General features: G+C 41.2%; 1 protein-coding gene across 1 annotated transcript; it reads left to right on the forward strand.

Moving 5' to 3' along the window:
• The first annotated feature begins 1,794 nt into the window (after positions 1-1,794).
• On the forward strand, positions 1,795-21,695 carry LOC134206460 (probable 4-coumarate--CoA ligase 3). Its single transcript, XM_062682181.1, has 2 exons — positions 1,795-2,909; positions 19,091-21,695. Exons 1-2 carry the CDS (start codon positions 1,839-1,841, stop codon positions 19,604-19,606), a joined length of 1,587 nt encoding a protein of 528 aa, XP_062538165.1. The 5' UTR covers positions 1,795-1,838; the 3' UTR covers positions 19,607-21,695.
• The last annotated feature ends 3,127 nt before the right edge of the window (positions 21,696-24,822 follow it).

Here is a 24,822-nt window from a genome sequence, read left to right on the forward strand (position 1 = left end):
AAATTAACTCTGTACGAGAAATACAAACATTTAAACAATGGTATTGTTCGTAAAAGATAATTTTGAACCAGGCCGATCTTAACCGCCGCCGCCAAAAGCAACAACGGCGTGGCGCTGGCCGCCGTTAGAAAATTACATTCTTGCCGTCGCCGGTTCAAAGTAGATCGCCGCATAGGTCTACCCGTAGGGTCATGGCCTGATCCAAGGTGGGTCGTGAAAGACAAATTTTGATTTATACTTTTGTCCTTATTTTGTCCCACAAATCAATACCAGCTTTCAGATAAGGATCTAACAGAGACAAACAGACATAACACATTGAATATTCACTCATCAAATTCATCTTCGTACAAGCACTAACGACATCTCTTGTTTTCGCTAAGTTGGGCAAATCACGTACCAGATGGCGGTAATGAGCAAACGTCAAACTCGAACAAATCCGATGCGCGGGCTACTAGTGATTGATTGGCCAACTAATGAGTATTAAAACTGACCAGTAAATCAGTGAACGATGATAACTTTATGAGTGATATGTCTGTTTGTCTGTGGATGAATGAATCATTAGAGAACTCAAATTTTACGAAGTCAATGGCCTTCATTGTTATTCGAGATTATGAAAAATACAAAGAAGTACAAATCTTACCCAAATCCAATCCAAAACTAATCCAAACCAAACCAAATCTAATTCAAATTGAACTTAAAACCAATCCAATCTAAATCTAAAACAAATCCAATCTAAATTCAATCCAAATCCATTCCAATCCAATCCAATCCTAATTCAAATCAATTCCAATCGAACCCAAATTCAATCCAAATAGGATGAGATTTTAGCAAATACGATGCGCATCGTGATGGTGGGGTATGAAGCAATTTGTTTAATCTAACTCGAACTTATTTTTATCCAATTTCTGAAAATCAATACATTTGGTACCTGGTGGGTCGCAAACAATGTGGGATTCTGCTAGATGGCTCGCATATCCAAAAAGTTTGGGAACCTCTGATCTAAACAATTAAGCAACAACAAAAATGAACAGTCCCGAACAAATATCAACGAATTATATCCATACCAAGGTACCTTGTTATGTTGTAAAACATTGAATAGCAATTATTATAAGATCGGTATAACAACTAATCAGTATCCTGTAATCAACACTGATGGTTAGCTAACATATCGCACCTTCCTCATTGTCCACCATAAAACAGCCACTACTTTCGGTTTGCAATGCCAAAATTGATAACAAATTTTATAACCATCAAAACGTGCGGCAAAAGGCAGCACGTGAAAACTATTTTCCATGCTAATCGATGCAAGTGGAAAAATAGGCTACAAAACCATCAACCCGTAAGCTGCAACGGCCCGGACCGATGACGCGACGTCGTTGCAGCCGGAATCAACGAACCGCATCAAGTGAAATTCATTCCATGTCATTTCGATTCGTTCAGATACCGGTGCGGTGGCTTGATATGGCGGTGGATTTCCGCGTCTTAGGAAATGTGTTTCAATTTCAATTATTTAGGTATGGGTAATCGTGGAATACCCACTTGGCAAGAATGTTTGCTCATACAAGGAAGATATTTTTGCTGATGGCATTTATTTGTTGCCAAAGTGATTAGCCCTTCTACGAACGCATGGCAGCTAAGGATAATCCTAAGCTAGTAAAGTCGTGCCAACATGTTGGGGGTTATCTCCAATTTGATGAAGAGGCTCTCAAGACGCAGATAATGTGCGATGATAACGACAGGGCAAACTTATAAAAACTACTTCACAATAGTGACCACCTTCAGTCTTCAGCTCAAACATTCTAAATTCAAGCGCGCTCGCGATATTAACCGCCCTCACAATGTCCCGTTTTGATTCAACGACGCGTACCTGGCACGGTCCGACACAGCCACCGGTTCTCAATCCGGCGGCCAGCATCGGACAAGTGATTGTGAACATCCTTGAACGTACCCCGGAAAAGCTGATTCAGATCGATGCCGATACCGGCGAAGAGTACACCTGCGACAAAGTTCGGCTTCAAATGATCCGGGCAGCGCTGAACCTCACCCAAGTGTTCAAAATCTCGAAGGCCGACATGATCTGCATGGTGCTGGACAATCGGTCCTGTGTGATGCCTCTTCTGTTCGGATGCTTCCTCATCGGAGCTCCTGTGCACACGCTAGACGCCTCATTCCAGGAGGCAGATCTAATCCACCTGATGAGCATTACCAAACCGAAGCTCGTTTTTTGCACCGAGCACAACCAGTCCACGGTCCGGAATGCAATCAAACTGGCTCAATTTGAGGCGGAAGTGGTGGTCCTTGACGGTTCGGAGAAACAAAAGCGTATCTTCGCGCAACATGACGCCGAGAAGCTCTACCGTCCGCCATACCTAGGCGATTCCAACCAAACGACAGCCGTCGTGGTGTGTTCTTCTGGAACAACCGGTTTACCAAAAGCCGTGTGCGTATCTCACGCTCAGCTTATCGCCCCGTACTCCATGATCAGCCACATGGAACCCAGCACGGTGCTTTGCTTCAGTTCCCTGTACTGGATCTCCGCCTTCCAGATGCTGCTGTTGACCGTGTTCAACGGGTTCAAGCGGGTCATAACGACGCGACCCTTTTCGCCGGCATACGCCTGCGAGCTGGTCAAGAAATACGAAGTCAGCAATGCGTTCGTTCCGCCGCCGATGCTGGCGGAGATTGTCGAGTACTGCGAGATACGCCAGCTGAAGCTGCCCACGTTGAGAATGGTTGGCTGCGGGGGAAGTTCATTGCCGGACTCGCTGAAGAAGCGAGCCAATGCGCTGAGCCCGATCGGACGGGTGTTCGTGGGTTACGCACTGAGTGAAACCGGAGGAATCATGTCGCTGGATCTGCTGGAGAAGCCGAACTCGGTTGGAATTCTGATGCCCAACGTCAGTATGAGGGTGAGTGGACAAGCAAGGAGGATTTTGTGGGATCGCTTTAGGTTTAAGTGCAACATGATAAAAAGAGTTCTACTAGTCGATTATCGAAGTGAAATATTATTCCGTCGCATGCCATTTCCTAGACAGCAAGGCAAATAAAACAAAGCCACCAAGCCATATACTCGTGACTGAAGTGGTTTGCGATTCAGGTAGGGTAATTCGCCAAATGGTGAACGGATAAATGTTTCGCCTATTGTTGAACACACGTGCATTTTTTATGGGTGTTCAACAATCTTCTTTCTATATAATAAAAATGAGTTGAGATTTCCTTCCTGACGATTTAACTCGCGAACGGGTTGACCGATTTGCAAGATTTTTTCCCAAATCGATTCGTTTTGGGAACCGCAAGGTTTGTATATACGAAAAGTTGGTGAATATAACGGGGAAATGTAAAAAATCATTTGAATACTATTTTGGGTCAGCTGTTGAGGAAAACAAAACAAACGCACGGAAATTGATCTAGAGTGCGGTGCTGCAAATAGTTTATTGTGACATTTTCAACACCCGGGCAAAGCTACCATATTGTTCTTCGCGCGGCCACTTGTTCGATAAAAGGATCGAGTTCGACCACAGGGCACCGGTATGACCCATGAAGCCGTCTCCGAACCCTTGGACCACCTTCTATTTGCGCCTGAACTAGCCATTCCTTGAGTCCACGCGCCACCTTCTGTGTAGCTCAGAGACGATTTAGACGATAGCCGATAAAACGGCTTTCCAGCCAACTTCATCTTTACACATCCTCCGTACTAGGTTGTCCGGGGTAGTGTCCAGACCACATGTGGTCACGCATTGTGCGAAAACGTAGGCAAACGAACAACACGTGTTCCGCCGTTTCCTCTAAACCTGCGCACACAGGACACTCGGGCGAGGCCGAGTGTCCGAACCGGTGTAGATACTGTCTGAAGCAACCATGGCCTGTAAGGACCTGGGTCAGGTGGAAGTGATTTCCCCATGGCGCCTCTTGACCAACGTACCTATCTCCGGTATCAACCTGATTGTCCATCTACCCTTAGTGAAACTGTCCCACGCACGCTGCCATTTGACCATTGAGGCCAACCTGACAGTCCTACGGATGCCTCTCGTGCCGTGCATTTCGAAACATTCTATGCCTTCACCGATAACGATGTCAATAGGCATCATACCGGTGATGACACAAAGTGCATCATGCGACATGGTACGGTACGCACTCGCAACTCTTAGACACATGAGCCTATACGTACTTTCTCACTTCGTTCAGTAGCATTTAATATGCACGGCCAGGCCCCAAGCTGGCTCCCCATACCTCAGTATGTACAGAGCGACACTAGCCAGAAGCTTTCTGGTATTGCAGCAACTAGTCCATATTGGCACAGCATACAACATGGCAGGTCTAAAAATTTGTTTGTAAATCAAAAAATTGTTTTTAAGACAAAGTTTTGATTTTCTGTTTATAAGTGGATATAGACACTTAATATATTTGTTACATTTGGCTTGAAGGCCTTCAATGTGATTTTAAAGTTAATTTTGATCTAGCAGAAGTCCTAAATATTTAGCTTCGCTAGACCAATTAATTGGAACCCCATTCATAGTGACAATATGTCTGCTAGAAGGTTTCAAATAAGAAGCTCTCGGCTTATGTGGGAAAATTATAAGCTGAGTTTTGGAAGCATTCAGGGAAATTTTCCATTTTGCAAGTAAGTGGAGAAAATATCCAAACTTTTTGCAATCTACTACAAATGACACGAAGGCTTCGCCCTTTGGCTGAAAGGCCCGTGTCATCTGCAAACAAAGATTTTGACACCCTGGTGGTAAATCAGGTAAGTCAGAAGTAAAAATGTTATACAATATAGGCCCCAGTATGCTGCCTTGGGGACACCAGCCCTTACAGGTAATCTATCAGATTTAGTATTCTGATAGTTTACCTGCAGTGAGCGATCTGATAAATAATTTTGGATCAGTTTAATGATGTACAGAGGAAAATTAAAATTCATCAATTTTACAATCAAACCTTCATTTTTTTTTTAATTTCTTTATTATAGTGATTTTTCAAGGAAATATAGAGTTCATCACTTAGACATCATCACATCAAACCTTCATGCCAAACGCTGTCAAATGCTTTCTCTATATCAAGAAGAGCAACTCCAGTCGAATATCCTTCAGATTTGTTGAGCCGAATTAAATTCGTTTCTCTTAATAACTGATGGGTGGTTGAATGCCCATGGCGAAAACCAAATTGTTCATCAGCAAAAATAGAATTGTCATTAATATGAACCATCATTCTATTTAAAATAATCTTTTCAAACAGTTTGCTTATTGAAGAAAGCAAACTGATTGGGCGATAACTAGAAGCCTCAGCTGGATTTTTGTCCGGCTTCAAAATTGGAACAACTTTGGCGTTTTTCCATTTATCTGGAAAGTATGCCAATTGAAAACATTTGTTAAATAAATTAACCAAAAAGGATAAAGAGCTCTCAGGAAGTTTTTGATAAGTATGTAGAAAGTACCATCATCACCCGGTGCTTTCATATTTTTAAATTTTCTAGTAATAGATATCACTTCATCCAAATTAGTTCCCAACGAAGGGTCAAAAACATTCTCTTGATTGAGAATGTCTTCGAAGCTCCGTGTAACCTGCTCCATAGTTGGACTAGTGAGACCTAGACTAAAATTATGGGCACTCTCGAACTGCTGAGCAAGGTTTTGAGCCTTTTCGCCATTTGTTAATAAAATTTTATTTCCCTCTGCGCTGGAATTGTTTTTTTAGGTTTTTTTTTTTAATTTTTTTTGTTAATTTCCAAAAGGGTTTCGAACTGGGATCTAACTTCGAGACATTGTTCTCAAAGTTGGTATTCTAATGATTTTTTACATTTCCCCGTTATATTCACCAACTTTTCGTATATACAAACCTTGCGATTCCCAAAACGAATAGATTTGGGAAAAAGCTTGCAAATCGGTCAACCCGTTCGCGAGTTAAATCGTCAGGAAAGAAATCTCAACTCATTTTTATTTATAGAAGATAAGATAACCGCCAAGATAGCGTCTACGGTCGACTTACCCTTTACCCAGTTTTTCGCAATTTACCCAGTTTTTTCGTCAAAATACTAGTACAAATTGTCAACAATGGCTTATCTAATGGAATAAAGTAGGGGTAGCGGGGTAAAGTGAGCAGGCGGGGTAAAGTGGGTAACGGCTTGTTTATCCCCTGTTTATGAATTTCTCGTATTATTTTCCATGCTACACCATAAATCAAGCATTTCATGCTCTCCGAGCTATTTCAAATCATTAAATATTTATTTAACAGCTAGATTTTAACAAAATTTTGCGCGCCTTCACAAAATGCTAGTTTGATGTAATTTCTGCACTGTTGCATTTAAGCCATGAAAACTCTGAATTAGTAGTTCTAAACCAAAATATCGTTCACATCGTTCATTTTGCTTGTTATGCAGCGGAAATGGTTGACGGAAGATAGTTTATTAAATTTTTTTCTAAGTTTAGGTGTTATTTGAAAAACATGTAGCTATGGGGGTAAATTGACCATGTCGCCTGGGGGTAAAGTGGGAAATATTCTGTCAGAGAAATGGAGACAAACTAGCTCAAATTTCCACCTTAATCGGTTCGGCTGACAGTGGGATCATCAATCAGGGGTTGAAGAAATGGGGGATCTGGTCATTTACGCTTCACACACACATTTTCTTACACTCTCTACATTCCTGAGCGAATATTTCCATTCGACGCACTTCGTTTATGGAATCATCCATATCTCAGATGTTTGTCATCCTATCTGTGATACCCATATATCAATCAACTCAGCTCTAGCTCTAGTTTCTGTAAAAAGTATAACAAGGGCCAACCTTTCATCCATTTTAATAATATAGGCGAACAAAATCTAGCATTTTTGACATGCCGTCAAATAATCCAGAATTTCTTCTGAGGCCAGAGCACGATTTTCAACTCGTTTTTCATAACTTTGATGAATTTCCTGCCGAACCAATGCAAAACCAAAGGAACCTGGTAATATTTCACTGAGCAATGGTCAATTGAATATGGAAACAAATCCCATCCGATCATTTCGACCAAGCCCGGTACGTCTGCTTGTCTGTGATAAAACGAAGTGTTTAGATATGTCAGCTAACATTTGGAATATTATTAAGAATATGTATTTGCTTTAAAATATTCAGATCAACTTATTTGCTTTATTTACAATATATTGTTCACTTTATCCCACCGCCTGACCATTTTACCACACGCAAAACAAAATTGAATTATTTTGGACTAATTTCAAATGATCAAAATAACATATTTGAATATTTTTTCAGACTTTTTCACAACAGGCCTTGTTAACCAATAAGATAAGCTTCGACACACCTGCGTTGAATAATGCAATTTCTTGATAACCACTTGATAAACAGCAGCAGTTCTTAGGGTGTCCAATTTACCCCCATCACCCCTATGGGGAATTGAATGGAGGGACTTATTTAAACTTAAAAACTAAATAGTGCCCATTTTGCCCTTTTTCCCCATTTTGATATAAAAAATTAACAAAAATAATTTGTATCTCCTTACAATTTGTTTTTCAATTCACCCGGAAGTACTTCACTTGATTGAAGAAGTCTGTAGAAACATATAGGTTATCTGGATTTAGTAATACTAGATGTTATAATGTCAATTTTACCCCAATTTCCCATTATAATTGATTTTTTTTTTACTTTTTACTGTGCGAAAAATTGAATGCAAATGCGAAAATTCCAAAACACCACGTATAAAAGACTTCAACGAAAATCGTGATTTTTACGTACCCTACACCATGGTTTCCCAAACTGTGGGTCCCGACCCCCAGGGGGGTCGCGAGCGGATTGTTGGTGGCTCGCGCAGAACAAATATTAATTGCAGCTCGAATGCCGAACCTTTTGATCATTTTTTTCAGGAACATTATTACAAGTTCAAGCCACATTTTATTTAAGTATCTATCACCACGCTATTTTATTTGAACATTTATGCCTAAAAGCTGTCCCCTTAATGAAGTAAAATAAAAATGCTAACATTTTGACAAACAATACCAGCTTAGTAGGGAAAGCACCTGTCGTGCGAACTAGGGTCGTGGGATCAAACCCCACCGAAGGGGCGGTTACCCTCCAATACCTTTTCCGAACTAAATCTATCACATGTTGTTCATATGCATAATCAAGTTTCAGACATAGTAATTAATTTCCACTCCGGGTGGCTTAATACCCGGCATATAGGCAATTAACTTTGAATGTACCAAACAATATCATGTTCGTCATTTTTTGCATTTGTACATGTAAGGTAACGTTAATATTTTTTAAGTGGAAGAAGCCGAAACAGATGACATTCTGATTCAATTAATGCTTAATACTACTTGGTAAATGCATTTTTCCATAGGTGGGTCGCGAGACATATAGAATTTTGCTAGGTGGGTCGCATACCCAAAGGTTTGGGAAGCTCTGCCCTACACACTTAGTTTTTTTCGACGGGCTCGGTAGACGAATTACCGAATTTTCAACAGCTGAGCTCTCGGTAATCACCTCAGTAAAAAAATCACCCGTTTACCGACTGCTCGGTTCTGTGCTTTCGAAGGCAAAATGTCAAAATGTACTGAGCATATCGGTAATCATTACCGGGCACTCGGTAAAAAAGTACCGACGAATCTGCATTAAAAAGAACTGGGCTCGGTAATGCAAAATACCAACAAATTTCTCAATATTAAATAAAACATGAAGAAAAGTTATTATTTTTGTTTTATTTGAAATTAGAATAATTATAATTATATACACACTTTGATAAATAAGTAAATTATCTTATAAAAACTACGAATGGCTGTTTCTCCTTTTGCAAGCTGCTACACTTCCTATCGCAAACCTACCGCATTCCACTAATGTCGTCTTCTCCAGCTCTCGGTAGCACTGGAACTTGCAAATTTTCTCAATTGTGCTGACAATAATGGCATGAACGGGTGTTACAAACGCCATTTTCTCAATTGTGCTGAAAATTCAAAGGAAAGCTATTTTACAAACGATATTTTTTAAAAATTCACAAGGATATTGTTCATATTATGAGTACTTACATTTTTTCACTGGATCTGGCTCTGGAATCAAGCCACAGATTATCTCGAAGAAAATGTTAAGTTCGGAGAATTATAAGTATGATGCCATATTGAGCGTCACGTAACTCCCGTCAGGTACCGAGATCTCGGTAAATATGCTACTGTAAGCTCAGTAAAACATATATTTTTTACTGATTGGTCGGTATTTTGTTTTTGACAAGTGTTGACTGATTTGAATTACCGAATTGCTCTGTAATTTTCACTACCGATGTTCAGTATATAAATTAGATTTGCTGAGACACCGGTATCAATGATTACAGATATCAGTAAACTCTAGAAAATTAACTGATCTATCAGTAAAAAAATAGCTTTACCGAGTGAAATCTGTAAAAAATATTACCGAGCTGAAATTCTGGATTTAAGTGTGTACCTTTTTTAAAAACCGCCTTAAAAACGGTTTTTCGCTACAGCAAAACCGCATAAATTTAGAAATCCGTGTGAATCCTTAAATCCGCGTAAAATAGTCACGTAGAAAACGATCCACGTAAAGAAACAGCATGAAAAGCGACCATAGTGTACGTATCTGTTCATACTACTAATAGTTACAATTAGGTTATTGCTGCTATGACGTTTACACAATGATAAATAATAGTAAAGAACAATCTGTATTTGGAACATTTATTCTGTATCTCATATGTATAAATTCATCCATTTCAAATACTGTCGCTATCTGCTTAAATTGTCTTCACTTTCACTATCACTACTATCGTTTTCGTCGCTTCCGGAATTTTTGTCACTCTCAGTATAACCGTGATTGTTTGTTAATTTAATTTCTTCTTTTTCTTGATCAAAATATTCTATCATTTCGGTATCACATTTTTTTCAATTTTGCATGATATGACCGATACGCAAGATATGACATCTTCGGATCGGACCAAGCCTCCCTCATCATGTCCATTAAATTATCTTCAGCTGAAGTTTTTCTAGGTCTAGAAAATTTGTGGCGTTTGTGGCATCGTTCACCAGATTGTTCATCAACAAAATTCATTGTGTATGGCTATAATATGGATATGTAATAGAAAATATAGTAGTTAACACACTGAAAACCTCACCAATTTGTCCACAAACTCCGCCAGATGAGCATATTTATGTATGCATGGGGTAGCTTTTTAATGAATGGAAATTCATCAAAAATCTGCTTGCTCAAAATTGCCCAAAGCTCCTTCACTTTTCCTGATTTGAGCTTACGGGATGAAAGTGCAAGGCTACTAATGATTTTTAAATTTTTTATCAATCCATTTATATTGAGAGTTGATGCAAATTGCTCCGAGTTTTCAAGCAATTTTCGCGCCATGTTACCATTATTAGAACTACCACATCCTCCAATTTTTGGGCGGTTTATGTTCATATTAAGTACTGCTCTAATTCATCTGCCTGAGAGCGCGCTTCTTTCCTCACTTCAGGATGAGTTTGGGCAGGATTACCAGGAACAGCCTTCTTCGCCGCATTTCGCATTAGCCACTCTACCGCGTTTAACCTGCTGTGGAAGAATGATCGACCAATCATTTTGTTGATGCCATAATAAGGTGGACACAAAGGGCAACCATGGGTATTCCGGTTACCCACTATTGCATTTGCTGCTTTTCCGTCGATCATCGAGTAGATAGCCTTTGCACGCACCTGTAGAGTGACATTATCGATTTCAACATGTACAGGGTCTAGATTTATCTCGTCAATCTCCTCAAAAAACTTATTATACATTTCACGAGTCAAATCATCCGTTTCTTTAGTCCAACACATAGTGCGCACTCGGCAGAATGTATCCGACTGTGGAGTCGGAATTATGTATAAAGTTTGATTGCTAGTTTCTAATCTCATGCTCATATAATGTTCAGTGAACAGGGAATCATCATGTGCCAGGAATTTTGCTTGATTGTAGTGACTGAAGCCGGTTGCAGAGTCTGGACCCGCCGAAACGTGCATTACACATTCCACTGATCCTTCTACAGTTTTGGCATCCAGTTTTGCTCGAATATCCTCGAGGTCCATAATTCTTTTGACATCGGCTTTTAACATGTCTCGAATCGTAACTTGTGCCGACAAATAACCTTTTGATTCATTTGGTTTCTTAATTATGGGAATGATACTATTTCTATAATCTATTATATCCTTCCAAGGTATGAATCTTTGACCCAATTCTTCCTTCATAAAGATAGCAATATCCGTATATTTGCGTTTAGACAGGCGAATCATGGTTTTCAACATAGGGCATTTTTCAGCCGAAAGTTGTTCTTTCTCCGGGTTTAATAATCTTAATAATGCCTGCTTTGCCCACGCTTCATTATTCTTTCTCAACAAATTCAATATGGTTTTCGTAGCTGAACTTCCATTCTTATACGCAGCTGTTCCAGCAGCTCTCAATAGTGCTCCCAAACAATGATTTCGAGCAAGGTTTTGAGCATGAGATTGTTGGGATCGTTCTTTCAGATTATTATAATTCATTGGTTTTCTCCCGCGAGTTTTAAACTCAGATGATGCAGACTGAATAACAATTGGCTTCAGTTTCTGATTCTTTTGAAACGGTTTTCCGATGATAATCGAGTGCTTGGCTTCAATGAAGGAATCTTAAAACAAAAGAAAAACAAATAATATTTTTCTGTATCATACAATTCATTGAAAGGCTTCCAAAGCAACATAGTCCTAAGTAGAAAAACCAAGTGAATGAAAAAGAACTTTCAAGAAGACTTTCAATACCAGGTTCGAAATCTTGTAGTAAACCAAAACTTCAAGGGCTGGACAAAACGAACGCGTAGGAAAAAAAATCAATCAAATAAAAATTCGAATGATCGGAACTAAATGAATCAGCATTCCACGATAAGTTTACTTAAATTATCACATGGGTTCTCACTTTATATGCATGTGGAATTCATCAAAGAACCCTAGTGATTGCTGTTCAAGAAAGCTTTTGTCTGCTGAATAAACTACTTTTTCAAATTAAGGTTAAGCATAAAGAAATAGAAATGCATGGAAAACCCTACCCCATTTTCTTTAGTGAATACTGCTTAGCAAAAATAATGGGTTAGTCATTTCAAATAATTTCCATATTCCATCGAAGTTGTAGATTGCAAGAATCAATTAATTGTTTGAATAGCACTAGTATACGGACTATTATGGACTATTCATTCTTACCACAAATGGTGAATCCTACCAAGCGCTTTTTCTTTGGAGAAACCTTCCTTTGCTCCCGATGTTTTTCCAATGAGACTCAAACTTCCGTTTCCACTCATTGAAACTATGCTGAATAACTTTCTCTGTCTCTGCTAAGTTTTGTCGGTTTTGTCTCAAATGTTCAAGAGCATATTTCGGTTTCCTATTCGTCACATAAATATCAAAAACGTCCCGATTACAAACCTTATCGAATTCGTAGGAAATTATACGTGTCTATGAACGCGTTATTGAGACTGATGTAGGCTTAAATAATGAGAAATAATGAAAATAAATTTGTAATTAGCTCACAGCTAATTAAATACACACCTTCAGAACGCTACTGTACTATGAATATACTTTTATACTACACAGTTTATCGATAAAAGAAAACTAATTTTGCCGACTGCGATTAGATCAATTACTTTCAAAGAGGTTCAGCTCGATAATGATAGAAATTTAAATAGCATCCACAAGCTAGTGCTTCTTGGTCAAGGCAACATTTTTGGTACTTCTATTCCACGATTCTCTTTTATTGTGAACAGCGCGCTACCTACCAAATAGGTGAATATGCATTCGATAAGTCAGAAACATGTTCCGATTTTTGACGTAAACTACGTCTAAGGGGAAGACTCGGATGCAGGGTGACAAATGAAAATTTCCAAATTTGAGACCGTCACGAAATCATGTAAGATTTGTAACATTAATAAGTCCTTTAACTTTCAATGGATTTTAAACATTTATATATCAATCGATTCGCAATCTTTCTACCAATTTTTTAGTAGTATGAAACGTTTGATTATCAACGCTAAACTATTGAAAATTTTAGTTCTTTCATACATCATGCATCCCCTATACAGCACGTTCCAATCCTTGGTAATTGCCTACCTTTAGGGTATTATCAATTATTGAACAGGTGTGTACGAATTTGGTGGCCCAGCTGCTAGTCAGTGGGGTCCATACTCCCTCACAGAGTGGGAGATGCTGCTAAAGCTGGGTAGTGGTTTCGGTGGGATGGTTCCTTCTCTTCTATATAGAGAGGAATAACTGGTTCAGTGTACTTTATTTGGTTTTACGTAGTTTACGTCGAGCGGTCGTGTCTTGTATACAACCCCAACATTTTTTCAACGAGAAATGAATCGTTCCGCCTAGTTGTGATAATGCCTTTCTCGCTTTGTCGTTCAACGCTAATTTACCATTCTTTTCAAAGTATTAATTTACGTTCGAGGTTAGCAGAAAATCTGGATTTCATTTCAACTATATTTTTCTGGGAACAGGAGATTAAATCTCCAAGCCCAATATCATTATTGCGATGAAGCAAAATAAGAGATAGATATGAGAAATAGCTCACTGTCAACTTTTACCAAGCAAAGGTGATACATAAATTTAAAGTGTAAATCAAAAAAAAATATTTGTTTGATTGATTTGTTATTAAAACTATCTTTACTTGATACAAGTGAAAATTGACTGGGTCAGATATATGTGTATCTTACAAATTTCATGAGTTGATGCGTGTTCGATGACAGATGAGAAATAGCGGAATACTATACTGAGCAGAGTGTTTAACGGATTTGAATCAATTTCATACCTTTATAAGTACAAGAGGAAATCGCCAAATGTAGAAAGTTTAAAATTGTTGCCTATTGTTGAACATCCATAAGAAATGCACGTGTGCTCAATAATAGACAAAATTTTAGCCGTTTTAATTTAACGAATTATCCTAATTATGTGTTGAAAATGTATTGTGATTAGGTTTGCATGACTGGTTCAAGCCCATTTCTATCGAAGCATTATCAAGGTCAAAATAAATTATGTTGAATGTAGTATAAGGGAGATTTTTCTATTTAAAAGTTCATTCGCAATAAATTCTGTTTCAAAAGAGTTTTGCATTCAATTTTTCGCATAGTAAAAAGTAAAAAAAAATCAATTATAATGGGAAATTGGGGTAAAATTGACATTATAACATCTAGTATTACTAAATCCAGATAACCTATATGTTTCTACAGACTTCTTCAATCAAGTGAAGTACTTCCGGGTGAATTGAAAAACAAATTGTAAGGAGATACAAATTATTTTTGTTAATTTTTTATATCAAAATGGGGAATCAGGGCAAAATGGGCACTATTTAGTTTTCAGGTTTAAATAAGTCCCTCCATTCAATTCCCCATACTTTATTCCATTACAGAAGCCATTGTTGACAATTTGTACTAGTATTGTGACGAAAAAACTGGGTAAATTGCGATGAAAATCGTGTTCAAATGGGGAATTTGGGTAAAACGGGCATGATACTCATTCGTGCGGCCCTCGAAACCATTCTTATTCGATTCCTTAGACTTTTTTGCGTCAGGACCACTAATTTTATTAGAACAATCTCGTTGCGTTCCTGAGATCCGCAATTCTTTGTCGCTTTATGCACATTTTTCCCACTGTGGCATTGCAGCAATGTCTGTTCCGTTAGACATGTTGATACGATCCGGTTGATTAGATAGACTGGGACTCCTAGGTTTAGGAGTAGTTACAGGACTTTGTGCAAGTTGACTGTGTCAAAAGCCTGCCGGATGTCTAAAGATACAATGTAGGTGGTTCTGCCTTTCCTCCAGCGCTCAGTGCGGAGTATTTGCCTAACGATGGAAATCTGGTCCTCTGTTGATCTGATAAGGTGGTAGGTACACTGATAGTTCAGAACATATCCTAAATGTGATTGTTTGGCATAGTGTTATCAGGCGATATTCATCTGGTCCTGTCCTGGGATTGGTATTTAAATGGTTTCTACCATACCCGGAGGTACGTTGTTGTTTTCCCATATCATTCGTAGCAGTTCCTGCATCTCCCTGAAGAGTTCTTCGCTGCCATCATAGCGGAGAAGTTCAGGGCAAAACCCGTTTGTTCCTGCGGCTGTGTTATATTGTGTCCAGAACCGTCAGGTGGAGATTCTGGTGCTGGTAGTGTTGGTATTTCTTCTTCATTCGACCCTTGCATTAGCCTTTCTTCTCACGCACGAATTAATATGTATCTATGACTCTTTCTGTTTGCTCTACGGCGATGTTGACGTAGATATCGATATGTCATGCGGAGACAATCTAATGGGGGGTATTTTTCCAGGTTTTTGAAAAATAAACGTATTTTTTCTCCTGGTGCTCCTGGTACGACAGATCTTTTTTTCTTTCTGTGATTCTTTCAACTTTTTCTTCTTTTCTGGGTTATGCCGGTCACTCAGCAACTGCTTATGCCTTTTCTCGTAACGTCGTCCCGTTCTTGTCCTGTTCGGGGTGTTCGGTGAGCGTGTTGCCTTCGCTGCTCCTATCACTGTTTCGTTTATACGTTCCAGGAATTGGGGAGGGTAAATATTGGGCATCCACTGGAATTTGTGATTGTAAGCGTGTCGTGATTTCCCGGTGATATTGCATTTTCGCCATCGGATCAGTGGTTAGCAGACCGACTTGTATGATCGAGGGATCTGGTTTTTGCAGTGCAGATGTGTTTACTAAGTGTTGTGATTTGTTGGCTGCATTGGTACGGTATTTAGTGCGAAGAATGAGCAGAGGATGATCTGAGAAGCCGTTTGGTGCTTCCATGAAGCGGCAATTGGGTGGATGAAACTTGCGGATTATCGGCATCACGATGTGATCTATCTGAGACCAACTTCCATCGCGTTTCCATGTGCATAGCACGCTTTTGTCGGGTCCAAATTAGCTAGAGAGTCGGTAGTTATGAAGAAGTAGCTCTTTCAAAGCTTCTCCATTTTAGTTGGTCCAAGGGTGGAAAAGTAATGGTCCCACACGATTTCTGTCATCGGGAAGCAGATCTTTGTATCCTACGTGGGCGTTGAAGTCTCCTAGAATTATGACGTTGTCCCTCTGACGTTCACTCAATCTGGTTAAGTAGTTGATTGGAACTCCTATCTCTGGATCCGCTTGGGTGCTCACCGAGCGTACGCATATGGACAAGATTATAAATTGTTCTACAAACACAGTGATCTTGACTCCGCAGGTATTATTTCCAACTCGAAAAAACTTGAATTTGTTGCCAAAGTGTCCTCGGTGTACCAGGATAGCGATTCCACCTCCCATCCTGGGAGAGGTCTCCACTTGCCGATTTACATTGAACCATGCGTAGGCTGTTGTGGTTGTCGTACTGGTAGCTAAACGGGTCTCTTGCAAACAGGCAACGGCAATATTGTTGTCGTTTAGGAACTGATCGATGATGTCCCGATCGGACGGTTGGGAGCACCCTGAGACATTTCATGTCCCGGCTGTGAAGATGTTCGGTGGCGAGTTTATTGTTGCGAGTGCCGCCGGACTTCTATCACTGTGTTATGTCACATCGTAAGTGTCGACTGTATGTTGTTGTTGTATTGCTTGTATGTGTGGTCGCGGTAGCGGATCTCTTTGTTGGTGTGCGGGACAAGTAATCTTGAAAAGCTGTTTTGTTTGTTTTTGTTTCCTGCGTTGGTCGTTCCTGCTTGTCTCTTCTGAGGGGGGAGCATAATCTTTTTCTAGTCCCATCGTTCGTTTACCTGTATGATTTAAGTAGTTTATTCATTTAATGTTCGTTTTATTGTTATTTTGCCTACCACTAGGGATATCTAGAACATTGTCAGAACAGCTACTGTCAAGGTTCTTCTTCCGTCTGCGTTGATGATGCATGCCGATGAGTGTTCTCGATAGATTTCTATCCTGAAATTAAATTCGCTCGCCACCGCCAGAAAAGCCTCTTCTGCACCCCAGAATCCGTGTTGTTCCATACAGATTCAGATAATACTGAACCACCTGGTGTTTTTTTTGTCTTTATTAAGGAGACTTTCATTCCTGCACCTGGTGGTTAAATAATCGATGCAGATGTCTGCTTTTCCGATGTTTGTCAATGCCGATACTGCTTGCGCATGCATGCGGTCGCTCCATTCTGTAAGGTTCCTGCTGTAAAACTGCACTACAACTACTGCCCACAACGTTCTTACTCTGAACTTCATTTCTTCCGTGTTGGGCTTCGTGCCACAGATTTGGTGTCCAAGCGATGCAAATAGACAGTCTCCATCTCCCGGAATGAGCAGGATCCGCAGGTTTCCTTCTTCCGTTGAAACGATATCAGATGTCATTGTTTAACTCAGGCAATGAGCCTCCGAGACTGTTTCCTTTGAACTAATCTTAGATGCAGTTTTTGTCTATGAAACAAAATGGCGGGCTATTCCATGCGCTTTTATCTGTTGGGGGTGTTCAAAAAGTACATGAACCATGCCTACGTCGATTATTCAGTGCTCTAAAGCTAAAATATATAGCGCACATTCCGTCATGATGGTTAAAATTTGGCTAGGTTGATCGGAATACGTTTCGATGTCGGATCAGTCTGCTAGATGCCTAGATGAAGCTAATGGAGTGTTGCTGGTCCCCCTCATCCGGCCTACCTAACCTCCTTATGCCGTAGCGTACCATCTTTATGCCGTAGCGTTTTTTTTCTAATTATTTTTATCATTTAATTTATATCCCCCACTTTCATTGTTCGGTTTAGCATCACCCAGGGTAGACCAGGCAACGAGGCCTATGTGACTTGTACCAAACTCTTGCTCTATTTTGGGTATATCCGAGACCTGGTTAAGAAGGATCCACCAGGTGTTGCATCCGTTTTGGCTTACATCGAAATATTGATGTCATCACTCGTGGGCACCCTTAGATTTAACTGGGTGAGCTTGGTTGTAGCCATTGGTTACTCCGGAGATTCCATCACCCCCTGGAGCCTTTTGACCCAAGGTAGACCAGGCAACGAGGCCTATGTGGCTTGTACCTAACTCTTGCAGGAAAAGCGAGAGGCTGACTACTTCCAATTCCTTCAATTGATACGGAAGCCAAGCGCCGTGAAGGAGTATACACCATAGGCACCGACGCGGTTCCGCAAGATGCCACCCTCCTGTTACCTGACCAATCCCTCCATGACCCCCTTTCGTCAAATTAGCCAAATGACAGTGAGTGACACCCCACTTCCCCAGTCAAAGAACCCCAGCCAGTGTTGTAAAATGTCATTTGCATTCTTTTTCATAATTTACCCAGCTATCAACTATCAAGTATGGCAAACTTATAGCGCTTAAATGTGGCTACAACTTTGTCTAACAAGACATTGCTGTAAATATGTAATCTGGGGCGTGGGAGGCAAAATGTCATTCAAATGACATTATGTCAAATGACACGTGACATTTTGGAGAGATTTCACTCTCTAGCCTCAGATGTTATATTTAGAGCAATGTACCTTTGGACAAAAATATAGCACTACTCAAGCGTTATGCGTGCATCTAAAATTTTGAAGTAAATTTGGCTTCCGAAGAAAGTTATGAACAAATTAGTCAAATGACATGCAGATGACATTTTACAAGCCTGACCCCAGCACATATTTGCGAACAGGCCGTTTTTTTTACAATGTTTCACACGCGCTATTCTAACCTTCCTTCCTCATCTCGACATTCCTTATGTAGCATGACAACTGTGGCCTTCCTACCCCAATTTCCCTGCACTATTGAAGAAATATTATTTTGTCAATAGGGAAACCGATTTTATCGCAAGGGCAGTGCCGTTACTTAAGGGATTTATAAGGTTTTCACAGATGTAAAAATTATAGTCCCTGTCTCTGGTGTAGTTGGTGTTTCTTGTGAGACTAAAACTTGGTCATTGAATTTAGATATTAGTAGTTGCATTTCAATTTGTTGCGTGTTTTTTTTAATCTACAGATTAACATCATTCCGTTGCAGGAATGATTGGGCAGATTGTGGAAATGAAAATTCATTTGTTTGGTAGTCAGAAGGCTAATAAATTTGTCTAATGTGATTATAAAATTCGTAACAGACAAAATTTACAAAAATACTTAAATTAGACATGTTCGAAAATATTTACAAATTTCACTTACCATTTCCTAGATCGCCGCCGACGACGGCACCCTACTCGGACCGGACGAGGAAGGTGAAATCCTTATCCGCTACATTCATCCATTCATCGGCTACTACGGTAATCCGGAGGCAACGCAGGACATCCTAACAGCCGACGGTTTCATCAAAACCGGTGACATTGGCTACTTTGACAAAACCGGATTCCTGTTCATCACCGAGCGCAAGAAGGAAATGATCCGCTACCGGGGCTACCAGATTGCTCCGGCCCAATTGGAAGCGCTTCTGATGGAGCTGCCCGGTATAGTACAGGCCGTTGTGGTGGCCACCCCCGACGAGAAGCCACCGCACGATGACTTACCGATGGCGCTGGTGGTGAGGAGTCGCGACGGGAAGCAGGTTAGCAAGCTGGAAATATTGGACTATGTGCACGGAAAGGTTCCCGACTACAAGCGGCTGCGGGGTGGCCTGTTTTTCGTGGACTCATTACCCACGACCGCCAACGGGAAAATCAATCGGATGAAGGCGAAGAAGATAGTGCCGGTCTAGGGCTTTCACAATCGTTACAATGCCATATCTATCGGTGACACCTTCGGCTTTTCATTTTCCTTTATTTTTGCTTGTTTTCCTCCTGTCATGTGTTTTACATAAAACAAGTTTGTGTATTTTTTCAGTGTTTTTTTTTTCAACAAAATTATTTAATAATTTGTTTCTCTACTATTACCTACGAGTCTGTCTGTTTATTTTTGTTCCATCATTACCTTCCGGAGAAAAATAACAAATATTGCGGAGACAATTTTCTAATCAATTATTCGTTCAAAGAGAGATTAGCGCAAATATGTTTGTGCAGAAAATTATTATCTAACTCCACGACATAGTATCTGCTAATAAACAAAAATAAAAATATACAAATAAATAATAATTTATTTTTTAATTCGTTTAAAAAAAAATAAATAAAATTAAAACTTTTTCTGTGTAAATAAGTGTTGTTAATCGCTATCAATGGCGCAAAAAAAATCAAATCAGATACGCTTTTACCCCACACTTAATCTATGATAACGAACCGCCTAAACTAAAAGTATCTATCAATCGCCGCTCTGGTAGAGGGTGAAAGCATCATTTCACACAGTAACCGTTCTATCTACAACGCTACAACAAGCTAAAAAGTAATAGGAAATATTTCTCGCTCTCTCTTGCTCACACGCTTCTTGTCCCGCTTTTCAACCAATCGAATCCAGTCGAAAACATGTGGAAGATTTTGTTCAGTGTGGGTTGTGTTGTTTCTAGGACCATGTTAGTTGGAGTGGTGTTTTTTAATTATTATCGACTGTTTGTATGATTTTACCCCACTTTCACGTATGTCATTAATGTTCATAATTGTAATAAAACTGTCCTACTTAACTGTCTTAGAATAATTATTACACTTACTTGCTAGTAATTTGAATATTATTCATAATAATACCATCTTTTTTATCGTTCGTCCGCACGTTGAAACAAACGTTTCGCTACACAATTTGCTTAAGTTTCATTTGTTTCTCTTTCTTCATTTTGTCTACAGTAAATTCTAACTAGTTAATGTAAATTTTTAAGTTTCTCTGTTTCATATTAGTTTGTACACTTTGTGACTAACATCCGCAGTTATACGACATTCAAAAATAACGTAAAAATACTAATCAGTGCAGAACTATTTTCATCCAATTCGTTAAAGTGCGAAAATTATTCAATTTTTTAAAGAATTTTTTTTATTAATTTTAAAACGTTCTAAAACTTATTGTGTTCCAAAATTTATGTCATTTGTGATTCATGGGAAACTACAAAATAATTTCTTCCTTTCACCAAATCTTTATGTGCTTCCACGAACATTTCTATTAAAATAATCAATCATGGAATGATCATACAGATCTCCCTGCTAATGCGGGTCTGTTTTTTCTTAGAGAAATTGTGGCTGGATTTCAACATTCTATTAACCGTTAAAAAATCTGCCCAACTACAATTGTTCGCGATAAAATTTAAAATGTAAACCAGGAGTATTTTTTTTTTTCAATTTCATGTGCATTAGATGACGTAGTGCGATAACATTTTAGGCCTTGAACATTCGTTGCCATTTACAAAATTAAATTTAAATAATAAAAAGGATTTCGAGATGAACAGTTATTCTCTCATCACTATTCCGAATAATTTTCGGTGGATATCGTTGGAGTAATAATTTCCTCACGTAAGAATATTCGCAAACACACCTGGCAACACCCGAGCGGCGTCACTTGCTCACAGATAGACCACGTGCTGATCGAAAGACGGTATTCGTCGGACGTTATAGATGTAAGATACTTCCCCTGGGGGCAGCAGGGACTATGTCCAAGGGCTTGACGATCCCTCCCCAGGCCATCTGCGAGTTGTGGCGCCTACCTAGGATGTGGTGGGGTTTGACAGTGGGCCCTGTTAAACCTCTATAAAAAGCTGCATGAATCCGCAAGTAGGCTCCGCCAAAGCGACCGTGTGCCGCTCAAAGCGCACAAGCCCAAGTCCTGGTGTTAGGTGGGACGCTAAACAGCCCTGACACGACGGCCCTCCGACGAGACAGGAGGTTTGCGCAGGCCTAATAAGCCGCCTTTAAAAACAACCATTACGAACAACATAGAAGATAATACGACTCGATACAATCGGCAACGACCTAGGGCAACGAATAAAGGAGCACGATTGGAAGCTTGGAACATGGAACTGCAAGTCGCTAGGGCTTCGCAGGTTGCGACAGGATAATCTACGATGAATTACATCCCCGCAACTTCGATGTCGTAGCGCTGCAGGAAATCTGCTGGACAGGACAGAAAGTGTGGAAAAGCGGGCATCGAGCGGCTACCTTCTACCAAAGCTGTGGCACCACCAACGAGCTGGGAACCGGCTTCATAGTGCTGGGAAAGATGCGCCAACGCGTGATTGGGTGGCAGCCAATCAACGCAAGGATGTGCAAGCTGAGGATAAAAGGCCGTTTCTTCAACTATAGCATCATCGAAGTGCACTGCCCACACGAAGGGAGATCCGACGACGAGAAAGAAGCGTTCTATGCGCAGCTGGAGCAGACATACGATGGATGCCCACTGCGGGACGTCAAAATCGTTATCGGTGACATGAACGCTCAGGTAGGAAGGGAGGAAATGTATAGACCGGTCATCGGACCGGATAGTCTGCATACCGTATCGAACGACAACGGCCAACGATGCATAAACTTTGCAGCCTCCCGCGGAATGGTAGTCCGAAGCACTTTCTTCCCCGTAAGAATATCCACAAGGCCACATGGAAATCACCTAATCAAGTAACGGAAAACCAAATCGACCACGTTCTAATCGACGGTAAATTCTTCTCCGACATCACGAACGTACGCACTTACCGCAGTGCGAATATTGAATCCGACCACTACCTCGTCGCAGTATGTCTGCGCTCAAAACTCTCGACGGTGATCAACACGCGTCGGAGTCGTCCGCCGCGGCTTAACATTGGGCGGCTACAAGACGGTAGACTAGCCCAAGACTACGCGCAGCAGCAGGAAGTGGCACTCCCAACGGAAGAGCAGCTAGGCGCAGCATCTCTTGAAGATGGCTGGAGAGATATTCGATCCGCCATTGGAAGCACCGCAACCGCTGCACTAGGCACGGTGGCTCCGGATCAAAGAAACGACTGGTATGACGGCGAATGTGAGCAGTTAGTTGAGGAGAAGAATGTAGCATGGGCGAGATTGCTGCAACACCGCACGAGGGCGAACGAGGCACGATACAAACGGGCGCGGAACAGACAAAACTCGATTTTCCGGAGGAAAAAGCGCCAGCAGGAAGATCGAGACCGTGAAGAGACGGAGGAACTGTACCGCGCTAATAACGCACGAAAGTTCTATGAGAAGTTGAACCGTTCACGTAAGGGCCACGTGCCACAGCCCGATATGTGTAAGGACATAAACGGGAACCTTCTTACGAACGAGCGTGAGGTGATCCAAAGGTGGCGGCAGCACTACGAAGAGCACCTGAATGGCGATATGGCAGACAACGGTGGCGGTATGGTAATGAACCTAGGAGCACGCGCGCAGGACATGCGACTTCCGGCTCCGAATCTCCAGGAAATCCAGGAGGAGATCGGCCGGCTGAAAAACAACAAAGCCCCTGGAGTTGACCAACTACCAGGAGAGCTGTTTAAACACGGTGGTGAAGCACTGGCTAGAGCGCTGCACTGGGTGATTACCAAGGTTTGGGAGGATGAGGTTCTGCCGCAGGAGTGGATGGAAGGTGTCGTGTGTCCCATCTACAAAAAGGGCGATAAGCTGGATTGTAGCAACTACCGCGCAATCACATTGCTGAACGCCGCCTACAAGGTACTCTCCCAAATTTTATGCCGTCGACTAACACCAATTGCAAGAGAGTTCGTGGGGCAGTACCAGGCGGGATTTATGGGTGAACGCTCTACCACAGACCAGGTGTTCGCCATACGTCAGGTATTGCAGAAATGCCGCGAATACAACGTGCCCACACATCATCTATTTATCGACTTCAAAGCCGCATATGATACAATCGATCGGGACCAGCTATGGCAGCTAATGCACGAAAACGGATGTCCGGATAAACTGATACGGTTGATCAAGGCGACGATGGATCGGGTGATGTGCGTAGTTCGAGTTTCAGGGGCATTCTCGAGTCCCTTCGAAACCCGTAGAGGGTTACGGCAAGGTGATGGTCTTTCGTGTCTGCTATTCAACATCGCTTTGGAGGGAGTAATACGAAGGGCAGGGATTGACACGAGTGGTACGATTTTCACGAAGTCCGTCCAGTTATTTGGCTTCGCCGACGACATTGATATCATGGCACGTAACTTTGAGAGGATGGAGGAAGCCTACATCAGACTGAAAAGCGAAGCTAAACGGATTGGACTAGTCATCAACACGTCGAAGACGAAGTACATGATAGGAAGAGGCTCAAGAGAGGTCAATGTGAGCCACCCACCACGAGTTTCTATCGGTGGTGACGAAATCGAGGTGGTTGAAGAATTCGTGTACTTGGGCTCACTGGTGACCGCCGATAACGATACCAGCAGAGAAATTCGGAGACGCATAGTTGCTGGAAATCGTACGTACTTTGGACTCCGTAAGACGCTCCGATCGCATAGAGTTCGCCGCCGTACCAAACTGACTATCTACAAAACGCTTATAAGACCGGTAGTTCTCTACGGACACGAGACCTGGACGATGCTCGTGGAGGACCAACGCGCACTGGGAGTTTTCGAAAGGAAAGTGTTGCGTACCATCTATGGTGGGGTGCAGATGGCGGACGGTACGTGGAGGAGGCGAATGAACCACGAGTTGCATCAGCTGTTGGGAGAACCATCCATCGTTCACACCGCGAAAATCGGAAGACTGCGGTGGGCCGGGCACGTAGCCAGAATGTCGGACAGTAATCCGGTGAAAATGGTTCTCGACAACGATCCGACGGGAACAAGAAGGCGAGGTGCACAGCGGGCAAGGTGGATCGATCAGGTGGAAGACGACTTGCGGACCCTCCGCAGACTGCGTGGTTGGCGAAGTGCAGCCTTGAACCGAGCTGAATGGAGAAGTCTTTTATGTGCAGCACAGGCCACTCCGGCCTTAGTCTGATGATAAATAAATACTCCAATGGATCGAACATTGACTCGTACTACTACCGGCGAATACTAGGCAGGTTTTCATGAGGGCCTTCAAAAACGGCTATTTATGATGCCCCAATCCATTTTCAAGGGCTGCGAAATGGTGA

Source organism: Armigeres subalbatus, chromosome 1 (assembly GCF_024139115.2).
Source record: "Armigeres subalbatus isolate Guangzhou_Male chromosome 1, GZ_Asu_2, whole genome shotgun sequence".
Lineage (NCBI taxonomy): Eukaryota > Metazoa > Arthropoda > Insecta > Diptera > Culicidae > Armigeres > Armigeres subalbatus.

What these genes read in the sequence shown, in the direction of transcription:
- LOC134206460 (XM_062682181.1), top strand. Translation starts at nt 1,839, where the DNA reads ATGTCCCGTTTTGATTCAACGACGCGTACCTGGCACGGTCCGACACAG. An exon ending in TGCCCAACGTCAGTATGAGG is followed by an intron (nt 2,910 to 19,090) that starts GTGAGTGGACAA and finishes ACCATTTCCTAG; the next exon opens with ATCGCCGCCGACGACGGCAC.